The sequence below is a fragment of the Molossus molossus genome, unplaced genomic scaffold, assembly GCF_014108415.1.
Source record: "Molossus molossus isolate mMolMol1 unplaced genomic scaffold, mMolMol1.p scaffold_m16_p_21, whole genome shotgun sequence".
Lineage (NCBI taxonomy): Eukaryota > Metazoa > Chordata > Mammalia > Chiroptera > Molossidae > Molossus > Molossus molossus.
The window spans coordinates 31442929-31461895 of NW_023425357.1; the positions used below are offsets into that span (position 1 = coordinate 31442929).

Below are 18967 nucleotides of genomic sequence, written 5' to 3' on the forward strand. Positions count from 1 at the left end.
CTAAGCCTGGCAGGCTGATACACTGATGGTACTTGTGTGCAAGGACAAATTCGTACTAAGATTCTCCCTTGACTGTTGTCAGGGATAAGCTCCTGGTTGAGCACAGGGGCGTCAATGACATGGTAGCTCACTGGGGGCAAATCTTTACTCCCAGCCCATTTACCATCTAGGGAACTGCAGGGACAGTGGGGAGAGCAAGGGCTGTGGTCAGACAGAACGGGGGGAGATCCTGGAATTTCGACTTCATCTCTCTCGACCTCAGATGACGTTCCTGTCTTTGAATCTCTCAGGTAGGCAGGATGCCAAAAATGAAAGGATTACATGAAGCATAAGCCCAGCACTAGGCACACAACGGTGTTCAATAGATGTTGGTCCCTTTCCTCCTGCCTACTCTCCACCACAAAATCCAGCTAGCAGTATTAGGTCAATTTCCTGGAGGGGAAATGTGCTGGAAGGAAGGGCTGGTTGCAAGGGCTGATCCCTCTGCTTTCGCCTCTTGGGAAGCAGCAAGTGAGGGTTGCTACCTGCCGGCTCGGTTGAGATTTCTTCAGGGGCGGTTCCTCCTTTACCGGTCCTGGTTTTGGCTTCCTGAGCTTTCTCTTTTGCTCATCTTCTTCCTTTTGCCGCTCAAGCTCCTGTTGTAGCTTCTTTTCCTGCAGCTCCTTTGCCAATCTCTCCATCTCCCTTTATTGAGCCAGGCAGAAAAAACTGCGTTCAGAGGCCGCCTGCCTGAGCCCCTCCCCGCCTGGGATTGCCTGTTGGGGGGACGTGGGGCACAGCTTTCTTGGGTGCAAAAAGAGGGAACAATAACAACAAAAACCTGGGTAAGTAGGAAGGAAGGAAAGAAGAAAGGAGGAAGGGAAGAAAAGAGAGAAAGGCAAGGATGCCTCACACCTAACTTTGAATGGTCTTTCAGTGAAATGGATGAACTGAAACTCAACCAGGCATCCCCAATCTGCATGTCTACTCCAACCTCCTGTCCGAGGACAGCAAGGCCGTGCTGAGAGTAGGCCTGATGTGGGCATGTTTTAAAAGCAGCTTTCAAAGACTGCTCTGATATCAGCACAGTTGGGGCCCAGCTCCCTAGACTGTCATCTGAGGTCCAGGACAGCAGGAAATGGTGTTTTGAATAGCAGTCCCTACCACAGCTAGTTTGGAGGCAAGAGCCACATTCCTCCCCTCCTCTCTTTTTCTGACCCCTCCTGCTGCACATGCAGCCGTGTCTGCCCTGCTGCTCATGGCAGTGAGGGCACCAAGGCCGGGCACAGACTGCAAACACATGCGGAGGGAACGGCGTCTCTGAAAATACAAAGCCCATCTCTTTTCATCTCCAGGAATCCCTAGTTGTTCCTTGTTGCTGTGTCTCTCTCCACCCACTGAAGCTGACTCATCATTTCTTCATTATTTCGTGTGCGTGTGTATGTGACACAGGTCATTACTGAGTTGTAAAGATCAGGTGTGCATTTTCTAAGTCCACTGTGAGGTGAATGCCTGGAAGCGTTGGCCTGGATGAGAAAGAGATTCCCTTGGAACGCAGAGCCAGGCTGTCATGCCCTTGGAGGCCTGGCCCTTGCAGTGGACCCTGCAGGAGAACTGAGGGTGTACTGCAGGGCAGAGAGGGCACAAAACGCGTTTGGAGTCAGTGGGAGGACTCTGGAGGTGGAAGGAGAAGACAGAAGGTTAAACTGTAGGCAAGTATTTTGGCTCTGTCCCCCCAGCCCTAAAGTTGGAATCCCCGCACATCTGAAGGCAACAAAGACTTCTGTCCCCCTGCCACTATGTCTGAAAGCCGGAGATAGCAGCCCTGAGCCTCCTGGGCCCTAGGGGATGTGGAGGGGATTGTCATTCCCGTGTGGTCTCAATGGTGGGCCCAGAAGGTGGCTGACAGTGCTGGCTTGGGAGTGTGCTCAGGTCTCTGGTGATCTGCTCAGGCTGAGCAATAAATCGGAGAAGAAGCCAGACCTCAGGGGACGGACAGCACCACCAAAGGCCAAGGTGGAGGCCTGGGAAGGAGGAGAAATGGCTGAGTTCTGGGGAGAAACCACCATACCCATGTAAAGAGAGTGGCCCCCTAAGTCACCATACCTAGGGGACAGTTGTCAGGGGGAGCCAGTGGAAGTCCCAGGATAGCACAGGGGCCAAAGCCCCTCCCCCATTACATTGCATAGTCTCCCCCTAGCTCCAAAAGCCCCCCAGAAAGAAGGAAGGAGAGGAGAGGGGGAGAAACCCTGCAAGGCCGCAGCACCCAACAACCTGGAGGAGCAGAGTGTTCCCCGCTCCCAGGAGGTCACCCTCCTGGGTCTCCCGTGGCCTTGCTGCCACCCAGGAGGATGACCCAGGTCTCCAGGGTGGGCTGTGTGCCCCATGGAAGCTGCTCCCAGAGGAATTGCTTCCACTCAGGCCAGCCCTTGATTCCAACCTCTTCTTCCTCTCCTGGAGGGCCTTCTGCACCTCTCGGTCGAATGTGATTTTCTCCTCCTCTGTCAGGGCGTCATACTCCTCCTCATCCATATTTTGGAGACGCTCCTTCTCTTTCTCAAGCGCCTCCCTGCGCTTCTGCTCTGTAGCGGGAACAGACAGGAAGGGGAGGAAGAGTCACTCACTAGCTTCAGCTGTGGGTCCCCCAGCGACCTAGTGCGCAGCCTGTGATGGTGAGAGGCGGCTGGTGTGGCGGCGGCATTTCTGACCTCTGGTGGGACGCCCTGCACTCGCGCAGCCTGTGGCAGGCTGAAGAGTAGCCCCAAATGTGTCCATGTCCTGAATCCCAGAACCTGTGAATCTGTTACCTCACGTGGCAGAAAGGGTTTGGCGGATGTGATGAAGTTAAGGACCTCGAGATGCCGAGGTTTTCTTGGATGGTCTGAATGGGCCCGATATCATCACAAAGGGCCGAGTCGGAGAAGGTGGTGTGCTGAGTGTACAGAGGACAGGAGATGTGACAACAGAAGCAACATCAGGGGCTGCGAGGCGGCGACCACGAGCCAAGGAGGCAGGAGGCCTTGAGGAAGTGGGAAGAGAAGAAAGGGACCTGAAAGAATGGGGCCCTGCTGACACCTCGACTTTAGGACTTCTGACGTCTGGCACCGTAAGACAATACATCTGTATTGTTTTAAGTCACCAAGTCTGTGGTAATTTGTTATAGCAGTGACAGGAACTATGCCACCGAAGGGCTCAGGGTGACAGGCCTCAGGGCTCGTCCTCCACACCCGGCTGACTCCCGCAGTGTGGTTCACCTCAGCACAAAGGCTCTCGGCTTCTCGTTGTCACTTTACCCGCATGATATCCTCACCTCACGTTCACGGTTTAGCTTTGGGCTCAGAGACCTGCATTCGAGTTCTTCCCCAACGTTTACCAAGGGGGAGAAACAGAAGGAACACTAATTCCTCCTTCGTAGGGCTGTTGTGGGGATTGAATAAGCAACCGTGTAAAGCCCAGTGCCCGCACATTCATAAATATTCAATAAAAATTGGACTTTAATATAATATTGTTATTGTATGCTGTCTCAGGGCTTTTTCAAAATGCAACTGTGAAAATTCAACCCACAGATACTTGGGAAAATGGAAAGAGATACTTTCTTTCGAGTGGATCATTATGGGGAAATGAGCTTCCTAGAAAACTAGGAATCTGGAGGTTGACATACTGCTGGAAATGCTGCCTGGTCATCCTTCCCAATGATTTTTCCCTGCGTGAGAATATAAGGCAGCGGTCTTTGAGTGCTGTTGAAGAACTCAGAGCGCTCAGTGCTTGTAAATATTCCCTTCAGTGGAGAAGCATTATGCCTTGTGTGGATTGTTCTAGAGGAGAGAGGTAGGCCAAGTGAGGAAAGGCAGTGATGTGGGTAGAGTTGAGGCTGGAGCAGGACTCTGCCTCCCAGGGACAGTGTCACCTCCTTTCTTAGGGGCCAAAATTTGCTAGGTCTGCTTCTGACTAAATTGGAAACTTATTCGCGAATACTGCTCTGTGTGTGTGTATCTATTTTTCAATCAGTGGAATTTCTTTCCAGGCCACTGGTATAATGACAGAAAAGAGCAAAGGCCTTAAAGTTACGCTGACCTTACTAATTTGCCAGCTGACCTCACACAAGAGTTCTGCTCTCTCTGAGCCTCATTTTCCTCATCTGTAAAATGGGGACAACGCACCATTTAAAGACATCTGAAGTGCACGAAAGGTCTGCTGCAGTGCCTGGTGCATGGCAGGCTGACATGCAGAAGTTGTTTCTTCAAGTTTAGCGGCACCTCTCGTTTTACAGGGAACATGCAGTTGACTTAAGCAAAAACCAACAAGCCAGTTGGTCACCTGAGCCAAGCTGGGACCTGTGAGGCGTTGCTGTCAGGTCAGCTGTAGTCCCCGAGATGATGAATGTGATGCTGGGATACGGGGGGAAAGAGGGCTGGGTCTGTTGTCAGAAGAGCTGGGTTCACCCTTCATTCTCTAATTCTCTAACCTCTCAGCAGGTCCTCGCTGTCTCCGTTCCCTCACATGCAAAGTAGAAGAAATGAGAACTCCCAGCCACCTTACAGGGCAGAGGTAGGGAACCAAGGAGATGGCAGATATTAATAGTTTCATTTAAGCCCAGTGGGTTATCACGGCAGGGAAGCATTTTAAAAAGGCAAAAGCTATGTTTGAAGGAAAGACTTGTTAGGGTCCGTGAAGGACAGTCCAGGAGGGGGTGGGGCCTTGCCTTCTTGTTCCTTTTTGGCTTTCTCCTGGGCCTTCATGACGGTGTAATCCTGGGCCATGTTGAGAACGTAGATGTGCTCCCGGTTGCCAATGGCCTTCAGCAGGCAGAGGAGAGCAACAGCCCCGTTCCGAGCAAAGAGTGTCTCAAGGCTATCAAACACCACTCCTAGGTAGCAGTCACTCAGCTGAAACCAGAGAGAGCAAAGACAGTTACCATGGCCACAGGACACAGGATCGTCTGTCCCCTGTAAAGCAGCTTTTGTCCGTGCTTTTACTGGTGCTGCAACTGCTTCTGCAGACCTGCTGAGCCCGGTGAAAATACCATTAAACTACCTGCTAAATTCAAGGTGCTGTTATAACACAAAGGAGAAAAATAAAAATATTTGAGCAGTCATGGGAGATCTTTACTGTATGTATCTGTGGAGTAAAGGATTTAGTTTGTCTCTATAGAAATAAAGAAAACAAACTAAATGTTAGAGCGAGGGTCTGGGAAGATCCAGGAGATACGGGGAAGGAAGACACAAAGGAAAGATGTCCTCAGGCACAAGGTAATAGGCAGCAAGGACAGAAGTGCAGATGGGCCATTCTCGGTGGTATTACTGCCTTGGAGTGGCATGATTTTGATAACATCAGCCATGCGAGAACAGTCTGCTGCACTGCAGTGCTACTCGAAGGGTAGTGCATGGACTGGTCACCACTGGCCAGGGGCTGATTACTGCCAGTGTTTGATGAGACAAAAATCTTGTGTCAGAATGTAAATCAACTACATCACTAAATACACTACTTAATTCAGTCCTGCCATTATTTTTCCTTTGTAGCAAGACTTTTTCGATGAAGGAAGCAGTGCACACTCCATATCTCAACAATGACCAGTATTTGGAGGAGCACGTGTCTACTGGCTTCCTTTGGGCTTTTCCAGCGACTCAGCCTTCAGTCTGGGTCCGTGAAACACCAGCACACTTCCTAGATGGCAGTAGCTGCCACATTTTACACGAGTCATTTCCGACAGTCCTCCTCTTGGGGGAACCTCAAGTCTAATTTTATTATATTTAAATGTGCAATTAATGTTGTGGCCCACTTTGCAAAACCAAAGCAAACACACAGCTGTGGGACCTGTGGAGAAGTTTCGCTCTCTGTAAACCACAGGCAGCAAACAGGCTTAAGCAGTGCCTTCCCAGTACCTGCTAGCCTAGCTTTCTTTAACTGCATAACACTTCTAAAACCCTAAAAAAATGGAAACAGTTACTGTGTTTCTGACTTTATTTATTTACTTTTTTATCCTCACCCAAGGACATTTTTAATTTTTTTTCAGATAGAGTGAGCGAGAGGAAGAGAGAAAGCAAGAGAGAGAAACATCGACGTGAAAGGGACACATTGAGTAGTTGCCACCTGCACGACCCAACCAGGGCTGGAGACAAACTGCAACCGAGGTACATGCCCTTAGTGGGAACTGAACCCGGGTCTCTCTGGACCGCAGGCTGATGCTCTAACTGCTGAGCCAAACTGGCCAGGGCCTGTGTTTCTGACTTTAAAAGCAATATGTCATTGACAAATAATTCAGAAGTGAAGACTAAAATCTATAATTATCCAAAGATAACCGCAGTTAACATGTACTTTGAGCTTTTACTACATGTATAATATACATGTATACATTTTTATGGAAATATAATTGTGCTTTACATACTATTTCATAATCTGCTTTTCTTTCTTTTTAATTTTTCAATTACAGTTATTCATTATTATTTTATTTTGGTTTCAGGTGCACAGTATAGTGGCTAGACATTTATATAATTTATGAAGTGATTCCCTTCATAAGTCTAGCACCACCATATATAGTTATGATAATGTTATTGACTGTATTCCTTATGCTGTACTTAACATCCCCATGACAATTCTGTAACAACCAATTTGTACTTCTAAATACCTTCACCTTTTTCACTCAGACCCCAACACCCTTCCCACCAGACAACTACCAGTTTGTTCTCTATTTCTATGAGTCTGTTCCTGCTTTGTCTGTTTATTTTATTCTTTAGATTCCACATATAAGTGAAATCATATGGTACATAACCTGCTCTTCTCACTTAACAACATACTAAAAACTTATTTTTACAGCAATTAACATGTCTTGAAATTCTAACTCTTTATTGCTCCACATTATAGTTTTAAAAACACCACTGTAGGTCTGTGCCATAACCCCTTTTTTGTTTTTTAAGTACGTAACCTTCTGATCTCTGGTGCTTTCCGGTAAGTGGCTTCCGGCAGCTGACTGAGCCAGTATCAGGGCTGTCAGAGGGACAATCAGTGACTGGTGAGGGTGAGGAGACCCATCTTTCCTCCCCAAGGCCCTGGGGTTCTAAGCTGCTGTGGGTGGGTGATGGCTCGGAGTCTCAGCACAACATGAGGAAGGTGTGTGAGCCCTGCAGCCCCATGCAAGAGTGTGGACGCACCTGCAGGCGGTCAGCCAGGATTTGAACGAGTATTTCCTCAGGAAGCACACAGCTCAGGAGTCCGGTCTCACCTCCAATACTGGTGCTGACACTGAGCCGGCGCGGTGTGGGCCCTGAGGAGAGAGGACTGGAGGAAACCTGTTGAGTGAGAAAAGGGTCATGAGTTAGAATTCAGCTTGACGTCCCAACAACTCCTTTACATACAAGCCATGTGACCTTGGAAAAATAATATAATCTTGGAGTTTCCAAAACGGCAGCAGAGTGAATGGAAGCTACACAGACCATCTCCCAGGACCAAACTGGAATTACAACTAAAATAAAGACAAATCGTTGGGAAAAAGCAACAGAAAAGCAGCTTGCGAGGACCATATAACCAGGGACACTGAATTGATTGAACCTGGTAGGATTGCGGAGGTGCGAGAAGGGGGCTGGAAGCCCACAGACAGCAGTAGTCTTAGCTGTGAGCAGCACCCTCAGGGTTAAAATTCCAAGCTGGCTCCACAGCACAGAGGGCCGGGACAGAGTGCTAGATTGGCTACAGCCACTCACCTTGGGCTCTGGCAGAGGGAGGGCAGACTGGACTGGAACTGTGTGGAGACACTCAGGATTTGGAGGGTGCTCAGAGCTTTTGCTGAGTTGTGGCCACACTGGACGGTGGCCATCTTACTCCTTCCCAGGGCTCTGGGGAGAAGTGGCAGCTCCTCCCTTGGAGATTCAACCCCACCCAGGTGGGCCAAAGAAATACAAATTGAGGCTCATTCACAACCAGCATCTGCCCCACCCTCGGAAAATCCTCTTATGCTGAAAACCTGAGGGAATTTTTCATTCAACTGAGAACACAAGGCTCTTCAAGTAACCGAGATTAATAGCCTCCAGGCAAAAGGCTAGAGAATAAATGAACCATTCCTGGGTTTGCAAATCTACTCAGGAAAGTAAGACTTGACAATGGTGTTTAACATGGGTCCTCTCATGCTCATCCAAACCCAGTAGAGGGAGCCACAATCAGCAGGACACCAACACTCACAAGGAAAATTTGGTAGGCTCCAAAACCCACTGAGATAGCCAACATGGGGAAACAAAGAAACAAATCCCAAATGAAAAAACAAGAGACCATTACCAAAGATGAGATAAATGAAATGCAGTTAAGCAAGTTATCAGAGGTAGAGTTCAGAGCCATGATCTTGAGGAAGCTCAACAGCATGAGTAAGGACCTCAACACCATGAGTAAAGATATAGAAGCATTGAAAACCAACCAAGTGGACATGAAGAATGACATAGCAGAAATAAAGAACACATTGGAAGGAATAACCAGCAGAGTAGAGGAAAATGAGGACTGGATCAGTAAATTAGAAGACAGGGTAGAAAAAAATCAACCAATCAGAAAACCAAAAGGAAAAAACAATGTAAAAACAGGAAGACAGCTTAAGAGAACTGTGGAACAACAAGAAACGTAATAACATTCACACCATAGGAATCCCTGAAGAAGAAGAAAATGAACAAGGATTAGAGAATATATTTGAAGAAATAGTGACAGAAATCTTTCCTACTTTGGTGAAGGAAAAAGGCATTCAAGTTCAAGAAGCACAGAGAGCCCCAACTAAGAAGAACCCAAACAGGCCTACACCAAGACACATAGCAATTAAAATGCCAAAAATTAAAGACAAAGTGTGAATATTAAAGGCAACAAAAGATAAGCAACAGGTTACCTACAAAGGAAACCCCATAAGGCTCTCAGCTGACTTCTCAACAGAAACAAGGTCATGAAAAACAAGGATCTGAATCCAAGACTACTCTATCCAGCAAGGCTATGATTCAAAATAGAAGGTCAAATAAAGAGCTTCCCAGACAAAAAAAAAAAAAAAAGGCTAAGGGAATACATTAGCACCAAACCAGCACTGAAAGAAATGTTAAAAGGACTGCTTTAATTAGTAGAAGAAATAGGGAGAAAAACAGAACCACACTAAACAAAAATGTCAATAAATAAGTACATATCAATAATCACCTTAAATGTAAATGGACTGAATGTTCTGATAAAAGACATAGAGTAGCTGATTCGATAAGAAAGTATGACTCATCTATATGTTGTTTACAAGAGACCCACCTCACAAAAAAGACTCACATAGGTTGAAAGTGAAGGGATGGAAAAAAATCTTTCAAGCAAGCAGAAAGGAGAAAAAACTGGGGTAGCAAAACTCATATCTAATAAAATAGATTTCAAAATGAAGGCCATAACTAGAGACAAAGAAGGCCACTACATAATATTGAAAGGATCTATCCAACAGGAAGATATAATCTTGGTAAACATATATGCACCCACTATAGGAGCACCAAAATATATTAAAAATCCTCTGGAGGACTTCAAAGGAGAAATTGACAGCAATACAATCATAGCAGGGGACTTCAACACCTCACTGACATCACTGGATAGATCTTCTAGACAAAAAATTAACAAGGAACCAGAGTCTCTAAATGAAATTAATAGATATTTACAGAGAATCACACCCCAAAACTACAAAATTCACATTCTTCTCAAGTGCACATGGGACATTCTCAAAGAGACCACATGTTAGGACACAAACTAAGTCTCTACAAGTTCAAAAATATTTAATTATTTAACTAATGAACTGGATGAGATCACCTATAAAGAAAAGGTAGATACTGAAAATAAAAGAGTAGATGACTTAGTCCTTGCCTACTCTGAAAAACTAGATATCTGAAGATGTTGGAGGAGTGGAGGGAGTCATTAACGAGGTATAGGGGAAGTGGAAGAGTATGGTATTCTGAAAAGTCAAGTGAAGAAAGCCTTTCTAGGAGGAGGTGTTATCAGATGCCAAGGGATCATGTAAGATGAGTACAAAAACTGGCCATTGGAATTGGCAAGATGAATGCTAATGACCTTGAGAAGAGTAGCTATTGAAGGGGTGAGGACAAAGGCCTTTCTGGAATAGGTGGTAGAGAGAAAGGTGGTGAGGACAAGGAGGCAATCATGTAGAAATTCTTTGGAGAGAAGTTGAAAGATGAGGTAATAGCTGGAGGGGAATCTGGGGTCATGGGAAAACATTTTTAAAGATGGGGGAGTAATAAAGCATACACAGATGATGATGGCAAGAATCCAATAGATAGGGGGAAAAACCAAATGGTAGAGAGAGGGGGCAATTGCAGGAATTTAGCTCTTGAGTAAGAGGGAAGGGACGGGGTCCAGTTTCAGGGCCTTGGATTAGAGGAGTTACTCAACTGCAGGGAAGGCACGGTGCTGGGCTACGATGAAGACTGGTAGATTTGGTGGTGGGAGGATAAGGCGTTGTCTTCTGGTTGTTGCTAAGATCTATCATCTTCTTGTCATTAGGTCAGAATGAGGAAGAGTTTTGGAGAGTGATGACAGCAATAAAATAGTTATCTTGAAGAGATGGCAGGCAAATTTGCTAGGACAGACCAAAGGATCTGCTTGAGATTTGTAGTCTTCAATGTAAATTAAGACCATTGAGGAGGGATGAAGATTTTCTCCAGCTATGTTCAGCTGTCCTACATGGAGGAGGTGGATTTACCAGGGCTAAAGTTTTTTGAAGAGTACGGTGAAGGGGAAGGAGCCAGGGGGAGTGCCAACAGTGACAGACCACAGAATCCAAACTGGATAAGAAAGGAATAGAAGGGGGTGGTAGTCAGTGAACATGTGGATTGGATGTTATTATGAGTAAGTCATCTAGAAAGTTAGAAGATGGTTGTTGGCAAGTAGAATGTGTGATAGAGAGATCTTGGAGTTTATGGGTAATAATGGACAAAGTCTAGACTATGATCAAAGTAGTGAATAGCTGAAGGTGCCATGGAATTGAGAAATGAATGTTGAATTAAATATCATTCAAAAGATCAGGATTTCTAACTGGTGCTTTCTTGGAACAAGGTGATTTATTTATTTTATTTATTTATTTTTATCCTCATCCGAGGACATTTTTCCATTTATCTTCAGATAGAGTGGGAGGGAGAGAAGGAGGAAGAGAGAAAAACATCAATGTGAGAGAGATACATTGAGTGGTTGTCACCCACACAACCCCAACCGGCACAACTGAAGTATGTGCCCTTAGCGGGAACTGAACCTGGGCCTCTCTGGTCTGCGGGCCAATGCTCTAGCCACTCAGCAAAACCGGCCAGGGTGGAACAAGGTGATTTTTAAATAAATTACCTTATATTATATGACATATTACCCATTTCTTCCCACTTGCAACTAATGACTACAATTCCAGTAGTTGGGGAGTTCACTCTTTAGGAAAACTTTAGAAGACGAAACAGCCACCTCTGGGTAAAGCACTCTGACAGTGTGATGTTTGTCCAAACCGCTGGAATCCTGTCACACTGGAGCCATGCAGGCAGCCACATGTGGGTATCTATGAGCTCTACTGTGACGATTTACAGATTTTAAGTTCCCTATTTAGTGAAAGGGGACTGAAGTCAGAATTTGGATTTTCTTCTCTCTTTGATATATTCTAAAGAGTCTTACGTCACTGTTCAGATGAACAGAACCAAACAAAAAACAAAAGCAAAGGTTCCCCATGACACCCTATTAAACACAAATATATGGGTTTTAGTTTATTCATAAATATCTATATAATGAAACCATATTAAATCTTGGAAAAGAGGGTTAAAAGGATGTTGTTTCAAAAGAAATTGAATTAATGGCTTCAGTTTTCAAGATGTTAAAAAAAAAAAACCATACAAATAAAGTAAAAATCAGAGACATCATTTGGTATAAATTCAGCCCTTGGGATGCTCCATCCAACCAACATACCTCCTCTCACACAAAGACCTTTACCTCAAGTCCATTCCCTTGCCCCATTCAATGCTCCACTATCCACATGCCCCATCTAAACCCTCCATTCACCTGTCCCAGCCAACGTGTTGGCCTCCTCTCTTATAAAGACCTTCACTTCTACTCTATCCACCTCAGCAACCTTCTCTAAAACACCCACCTCTTCCACTACCCCTATAGAACTCTCAAACTGTAACAAGACCTGTAGACCCTTTCACTCTTTCTGTTTCTCTCATTCTATTGTCTTCTTGATTCCTTCTCTACCTAGGCTGGTCTTCCCATATTGATGCCACTTTCAACTCTCTTGCCCCTTGTTCTGAGCACATCTCTGCCCCTGCAATGATGAAAACATCTCTGCCCCTGAATGGGGGCTGCTAGGGGCCACTTTGTGAAATCTTACAACTGTGAAGTTATGGCTTCCTGTCTTGGCTGGGCCATCAGCATTCTCAACTACCTTTTTTTTTTTGTCCACCACAAATTTCTGGTTCTACTTAACAGTACTTTGCCACTCACGTCAAGATTATCTGAAACCCATCCTCCTCAAAGACCCAGAGTCCTGCACACATCCTAGAGCCATTCAGTAAGACTTTCTTCAACTTCCACTCTCCATCTTGCTTCTCCCACATGTAGCTGTATCTGTTTTCACCTTTACTGACTCTAGAAGAAGCTGATTCCTGTCTCTTAAATTATGCTTAATCCTGTACTTTCTATCTCCTCTGGAATGGCATTCTCTCTTGGGTGGATCATCACCTTATACTTTTCTGGGAGTTCCTATCTTTATAGGCCTGCTTGTGCCACCACATCCTTTAAAAAAAAAGAACTCTCTTAACCCTGGGTTTGCTCCTCTAATGAACACTCTTTTTTCTTTCTCTTCCTCCTTCCCTCCCTCCCTCCTTCCCTCCCTCCCTCCCTTCCTTCCTCCCTCCCTTCCTCCCTTCCCTACTTCAATCCTCTCTCTCTCTTTTTCTTTTTTTTGTGAATACTCACCTGAGAACATTTTCCCATTGATTTTTAGATAGAGTGGAAGGGAGGGAGGGAGAGAGAGAGAGAAACATCAATGTGAGAGAGACACATCAATTGGTTTCCTCCAGTACAACCCCGGCTGGGGATTGAACTTGGAATTGAACCCACAAGCCTTCAGTCCATGGGCTGACACTCTAACCACTGAGCAAAACTGGCCAGGGCTTTTCCCTTTCTTCCACACATCTCAGAAGCCTACAATCACTTGACTCTACTTTCTGACTGACAACTTATCACACACCTGTCTGTCACAGTACCGTCCCCCATCTTTGGTTTCAGCACCTACTATTCTTCCTTCCAAGATTGTTCTCAATGTCCCTTGGCATATAGCTCAAGCTCTCTGACTTTTTAATGACTTTCCAAGACTCCCCTGTAGCCATCCCATGACTTATATTAATGTTTTCATCCTTAGCATTCCTATATTAGGTTGAGCCATATGGAATTGCTATTATGAAGTTCCCAAATGGCTGAATTGGCAATTTCATATGGTTTAACTTAATTCTTTTTACACACCTATATGTCACCAATCTTATTTTATTGCAAATATTCTAAGGTGTGGTTACTTCCTTTAGCAGACTCTTAGTATAGCTTGAGTGTAGGGATTTTGCTTTATTTTCACTTGGCCAGGTTCCAGCCCAGTGCCTATACCATTAAAGGCATGTGCTGAACACCTGCTGGGTGAACCTCCTTTCAGGAGGAGTGGCGTGGGGGCAGTGCTCAGGCCTCCCTGGCAAGGGCACCACAGGGTTGAAGTTGTGCTGACCTGGCTGCAGGATGCTGAGGAGGATGGGGAAAAGGAAGGATTCCAGACCTCCTGGGGAGCCCTGGTTTGTACCTGTGGTGTTTCAGGTAAGTGCTGGTGATGTTGCTTCTGAGATCCAGAGGTGTGGCTATCTGCCTTGCTTTTGGTAAGCAGCACGCTCCCACGCAGAGGCTTTGCAGATTTCATTTCGGGGGTTATCAGAGAGAATTCTGAGGCTAACTTGCTCAGGCCCTCAGTGCTCAGTCGTATCTGTCCTATGGCAATTTGACTCGAAGTAATCTCCTGGGCTATACAGAGAGAGTGGGTTTATATGAAAAGTCACCTTAGGATAATAAGGAAACAACAGTGGGGATGGCATGCTGAAACCCAGTGTGATTCTCTTGGCTGAGCCCATCGAGGCCTGGACAGTGATGGCTCTGTGGAAAGTCCAGGACCTTTCACTGATCAGATGCCACATTAATCTGCCTCACTTTCTCTTCTAGTCCAGAGGGCAATCATTTCTGAAACTGCTGGTATACCACAGCCCTGTCCCGAAAACCTAACACCTGACCTTTTGTGGTTCTAGTTAGTGGTGATGTCAATGAGTAGCTTGGGCAGGGCATTCATTCTCTGCTTCCACAGCAGAGCTGCCCAAATGAGTAAACAGGTTAAGCAATAACATCATGCCTGTTAGCAAACATGGCTTTAACATTAATTTCTTTTTTCCACCTCGGCCTTTCCTTCCAATCAGATTGCTACCCCTAAGCACCCCTGACCACTGAGAAGTTCCTTTTCAGAATCAGTAGTTGATGTAATTATTTAAAAGGGTTTCCATAACAGCTATTCAGAAAAACTCTTGCGGGAGTGCCTTTGGCCTTCATGATAAATTCCTGCCCTCTTGGCGCCCCAACCACCATGGCCAGTCCTGTCCTGTTTCATTGCGTCCTCTGGGGCTCTGACTCTACAAGGTTGAACTACCTGCCCCTGAAGGAGAACAGGGGTGTAGCAGGCGATGCTGGCATCCTAAGATGAGGGTGATGGGGCTATATGCTAGGAAGCTTCATGTTTCTCTGGCTCTCAGGCAGAGAACTCATTACTTTTTGTTGATCATTTCAGCACATAAGCTCCCAGAACTCCCTTGAGAGTTCTTACTATACTTACTCCACTTTATCTTTTCATGTGGCTCCCTCCTCCCCTCCCCTGGTACCTGATTATAAGTATAAGGACTTCATACTGCACCTTCGAAAATGAGTGGAGGTGGGGTGGGGGTGGGGTGGGCAAAGTATCTGAAGACATCAGTGGAGTAGTTGTACCAAAGTTCTGCTCCAATTAGAGACCTGCATGGTCCTATGTTTGTCCAACCCCAACACCCCAGTCCCTTCAGGCTCTGCTTTAATACTGATGCCCCAGCCTCCTGCCACCTCATACCTGCTCACTTCACTGTGAGCCCTGCTCCGCCCCGGCCCCTCCTCACCTTCACTGATTGCTGTGGAATCTCCTCTGTGCTCTCCTTATGCTTCTCCCTTTCTCTGTCCATAGCATCGTTCCTCTACATCTTAAAGAACCAGTTCTTGCAGATACATACTAACAAAAGTTTGTATTTCTTTCAAGATATCATTTTACTTCTCTTTCCTTTACTGCCCAATTTCTCAAAACAGTGGTCTAGACCAGCTCTGTCCAATAGACATATAATATGAGCCACATATGTATGTAATTTAAAATTTTCTAGTAGCATATTAAAAAATAATGGTAGCCCTGGCTGGTTTGGCTCAGCGGTTGGAGCATTGGCCTGTGGACCAGAGAGTCTCAGATTCGGTTCCTGGTAGGGGCATGTACCAAAAAAAAAAAAAAAAAAGGTATATTTTATTTAACCCAATATATAAAATACATAAAAATCATCAAAATGGACACAGACAACAGTGTGGTGAAGCCTGGGGCAGGGGGAGGGGGAGCAAGGAGGAGGTTGTCAACGGGGAAAAAAGGAGAGACATCTGTAATAAAAATAAATTAATTAAAAAATGTAAAAATATAAAAATTATTACTGTGCTATTTTATAGTCTTCTAGTCACACTACACCTTCCAATCCAGCATCTATTGTCCACTGACAGCACTTCTCAATTTGGACTGGCCACTGGAGGCAGAGAGAGAGGGAGGAGGGAGAGTGAGAGAGGAGACATTGATGTGAGAGAGACACATCAATTGACTGCTTCCCACACAACCCTGACTGGGGCTGGGGATCGAACCTGCAACCCAGGTATGTGCCCTTGACCAGGAATCAAACCTGCAACCCTTCAGTCCAAGGACCAACAATCTAACTGCTGAGCCAAACCAGCTAGGGTTTGTTAATCTGTGTTTTTATCACAGGGGTCTCAGCTGAAAACTCAGAAGGGTAGAGGGAAAATTATTTCCCCCCCCCCATACACGACGAAAGAGCTATTTTTCTTATCTTCCAAGCAAAGAGTCTTCTATTTCCCTAAGCGTTCCATGCAGAAGTACTGAGGGGAGGGGACATGCCTGAAAGCCACTTTTATCAACCAACGGGCATGGTACACTATTAGAAACACGGTCATGCTGTTATGAGTATTTCTATAAAAATAATTCAGCTCTCAGCAAGCACTCTACTTCAATATATTTTCCCATTGAGCAGCTGTTCTCCTGACCTGTAGGCCCTTAGATGACCTGATGGAGCCAGGGTTCTTGACTTCTGGTAGGTAGGCCACACCAGGCCTCACTACTATGGGGTTCAAAAACTCAATTATTTTTCCTCTCCAGCAAACTTTCTCTTCCTTCCGCATTTCCTATCTTGCTAAAGGACGTCCCTCTCCTCCTGGTGTCTGACTCTAGCAATCTTGCTGCAACCACCTCAAATGCCTCCCACGCCTTCACTTCCCTGCGGCCCTGGTGGTAATCCGGTTGGCTTGCGCAGGCCTACTCATCTTTAGCTTCCTTTACAAGACACTACAGAGCTACTTTCCGACCATTTCTCCCTCAGGGTGAAAACCACCCAACCCTTTTCCTTCAAAATAAAATCCAATCAGAGGCATGGAAACATGGAACAGACTGATGAATCTCAGAGGGAGTGGGGCAGGGCAGGGAAGAGATTAACCAAAGAATTTATATGCATATATGCATAGCCCATGGACACAGACAATAGGATGGTGAAGGCTTGGGGTGGGGTGGGAACTAGGCCTGGGGAGAGGGGAAATGGGGAAAAAAGGGAGGTACATCTGTAATACTCTCAACAATAAAGATAAAAAAAAATCCGAATTTCTAATCTTGGCATCAAGGTCAACTACAACTGGTCTCAACCTACCTTCCCACCTCTAATGTACTGTCAGTTTCCCTGCTTTCTTTGGAATGTCTTCATCTTTACCTGTCAACATAGTTCTGCTCCTTCAAAGCCCAGTTCCATGAAAACTTCCCCAAATAATGCTTGTTGGCACCCAAGCATCCCAAACTTGCTCTTCCACAGAGCCAGTACTCCTGTGACGTTATTTTTCTCTGCTCTGAATGAGCTGGTCTGCCCTTCTCCAGGTGTGCCCCAAAGGTGTGGGCCACGAGTTGCTCATTGTCCTGTTCTCTGAAGTGCCATGTGAGTGCCAGTACTGGAAAGCCAGAAGCGCTGCAGACGCTTGGTGAAGAGAACTGATCTCTGGGCTACTAAGCCAACAGCGTGTTACAAATCAGCCTTCAACCGAGCTATGAGAGAGACGCTTAGTGATGGGTGTTACCAGCGTGGGTGCTGGCCACTTGACCACAGAATGTTGGGGAAATGGCTCTTACCAGACTCCTCTCCCTCCCTCATGGACTGCTCGATGGCAGCCCTGATGCAGAGCTCACGGGCCCGGAGCCCTGGGAGGTTGTTGCTGTCGGAGATGGCTTCCAGCACAATGGAGTCGATGTTCAAGCAGGCTGCGTTGTAGTACTTGGCAATGTTGACTGCTGTGGCCGACTTTCCTATATATGTATATAAAAGGGGTCAGGGGGTTAAGTGTCATGGCTTTCATTTGCTCAGTGTTCTAGACAGAAGCTTCTAGAACAGAGGCCCCTGAAAAGTGATCTCTCCAAGTGCACTGCCTCTAAGTCTCTCATGTGGTCAAATGTGGCAGCAGAAAAGAGAAGGAAGACCTGAGGCACGAGTCAGGGTCATGGATTCTGCTCCTAATTCTGTCACCGATGGGCTGGGTGCTGTGGCAACCCACATCCTCTCTAGATTTTCTCCTCAGTTTAAAAAGTGATTCTGTCAGATGATCTTCAAACATCTTGCAGCTCTTACTATCTCTGATTCTAATAGAAAGACTTTTTTGGTTTAAAGAATAACTTGTGCTGATTGTTTTTTCTCATTTCAAAACACCTTAATTAAAAAGAAAGCAGAAAATTCAGAAATAACAGGAGAAAAGAAAAAAAGATCTATAATTTGCTCATCCAGAATTAAAGTTCGCATATGGTTGCTAAGTATGCATATGTAATTACTTTATTTATATTTCTCATAAGAAAGAAATGGGGACCGGCTGGTGTGGCTCAGTGAATTGAGCACTGTCCATGGACTGAGAGTCCTGGTTCGATTCCTGGTCAGGGCACACGCCTGGGTTTGGGGCTTGATCCCCAATAGGGGGCATGCAAGAGGCAGCCAATCGATGTTTCTCTCTCACATTGATGTTTCTATCTCTCTCTCTAAAAAAATCAATAAAAACATATTAAAAAAAAAAAAAAGAAATGGGTTATGTGGTAGGCTGAATAATGGCCCCTCAAAGATGTATACAGCCTAATCCCTGGAATTTGTGACTGTTACTTCACAGAGTAAAGGGACTTTGCAGGTGTGATTAAGGTAAGGATCTTGCTATGGGGAGATTCTCCTGAATTAGCTGGGTGTGCCCAATGTAATAATCACAAGGTCCTTACAAGAGAGAGGCAGTAGGGTCAGAGGCAGAGCAGGTCAAGGAAATGGATTCTTCCCTATTGCCCCCAGAAGGAATGTAGCCCAGTTGACTCATTTTAGACTTCTGACCTCCAGAACTGTAAGAAAGCCAATATGTATTGTTTTAAGCCACTGAGTTTGTGGTTACTTTTTACAGCAGCAATAGGAAATTAATACAGATTCCAAATCATAAGTATGACATTTTTTTTTCCTCATTTAAAATAATATATCATGAACTTCTCTCTATTTTATTCAATATACTTCTAGGGCACTGTTGTTGTTGTTGTTGTTTTTTATATTGTGGTAATATACATACAAAATGTACCATTTTAACCACTTTTGAATGTATGGTTCAGTCC

General features: G+C 45.4%; 1 protein-coding gene across 1 annotated transcript in view; it reads right to left on the reverse strand.

Moving 5' to 3' along the window:
- Positions 1-18967, reverse strand: part of HYDIN (HYDIN axonemal central pair apparatus protein) — a 404418-nt gene that overhangs the window by 89715 nt on the left and 295736 nt on the right. The window contains exons 41-46 of the mRNA XM_036274275.1: positions 17474-17647; positions 13784-13998; positions 7128-7265; positions 4682-4865; positions 2420-2561; positions 525-684 (exon numbers count right to left, since the gene is read on the reverse strand). Coding sequence (XP_036130168.1) covers positions 525-684; positions 2420-2561; positions 4682-4865; positions 7128-7265; positions 13784-13998; positions 17474-17647 — 1013 coding nt within the window. The remainder of the gene's footprint in view (positions 1-524; positions 685-2419; positions 2562-4681; positions 4866-7127; positions 7266-13783; positions 13999-17473; positions 17648-18967) is intronic.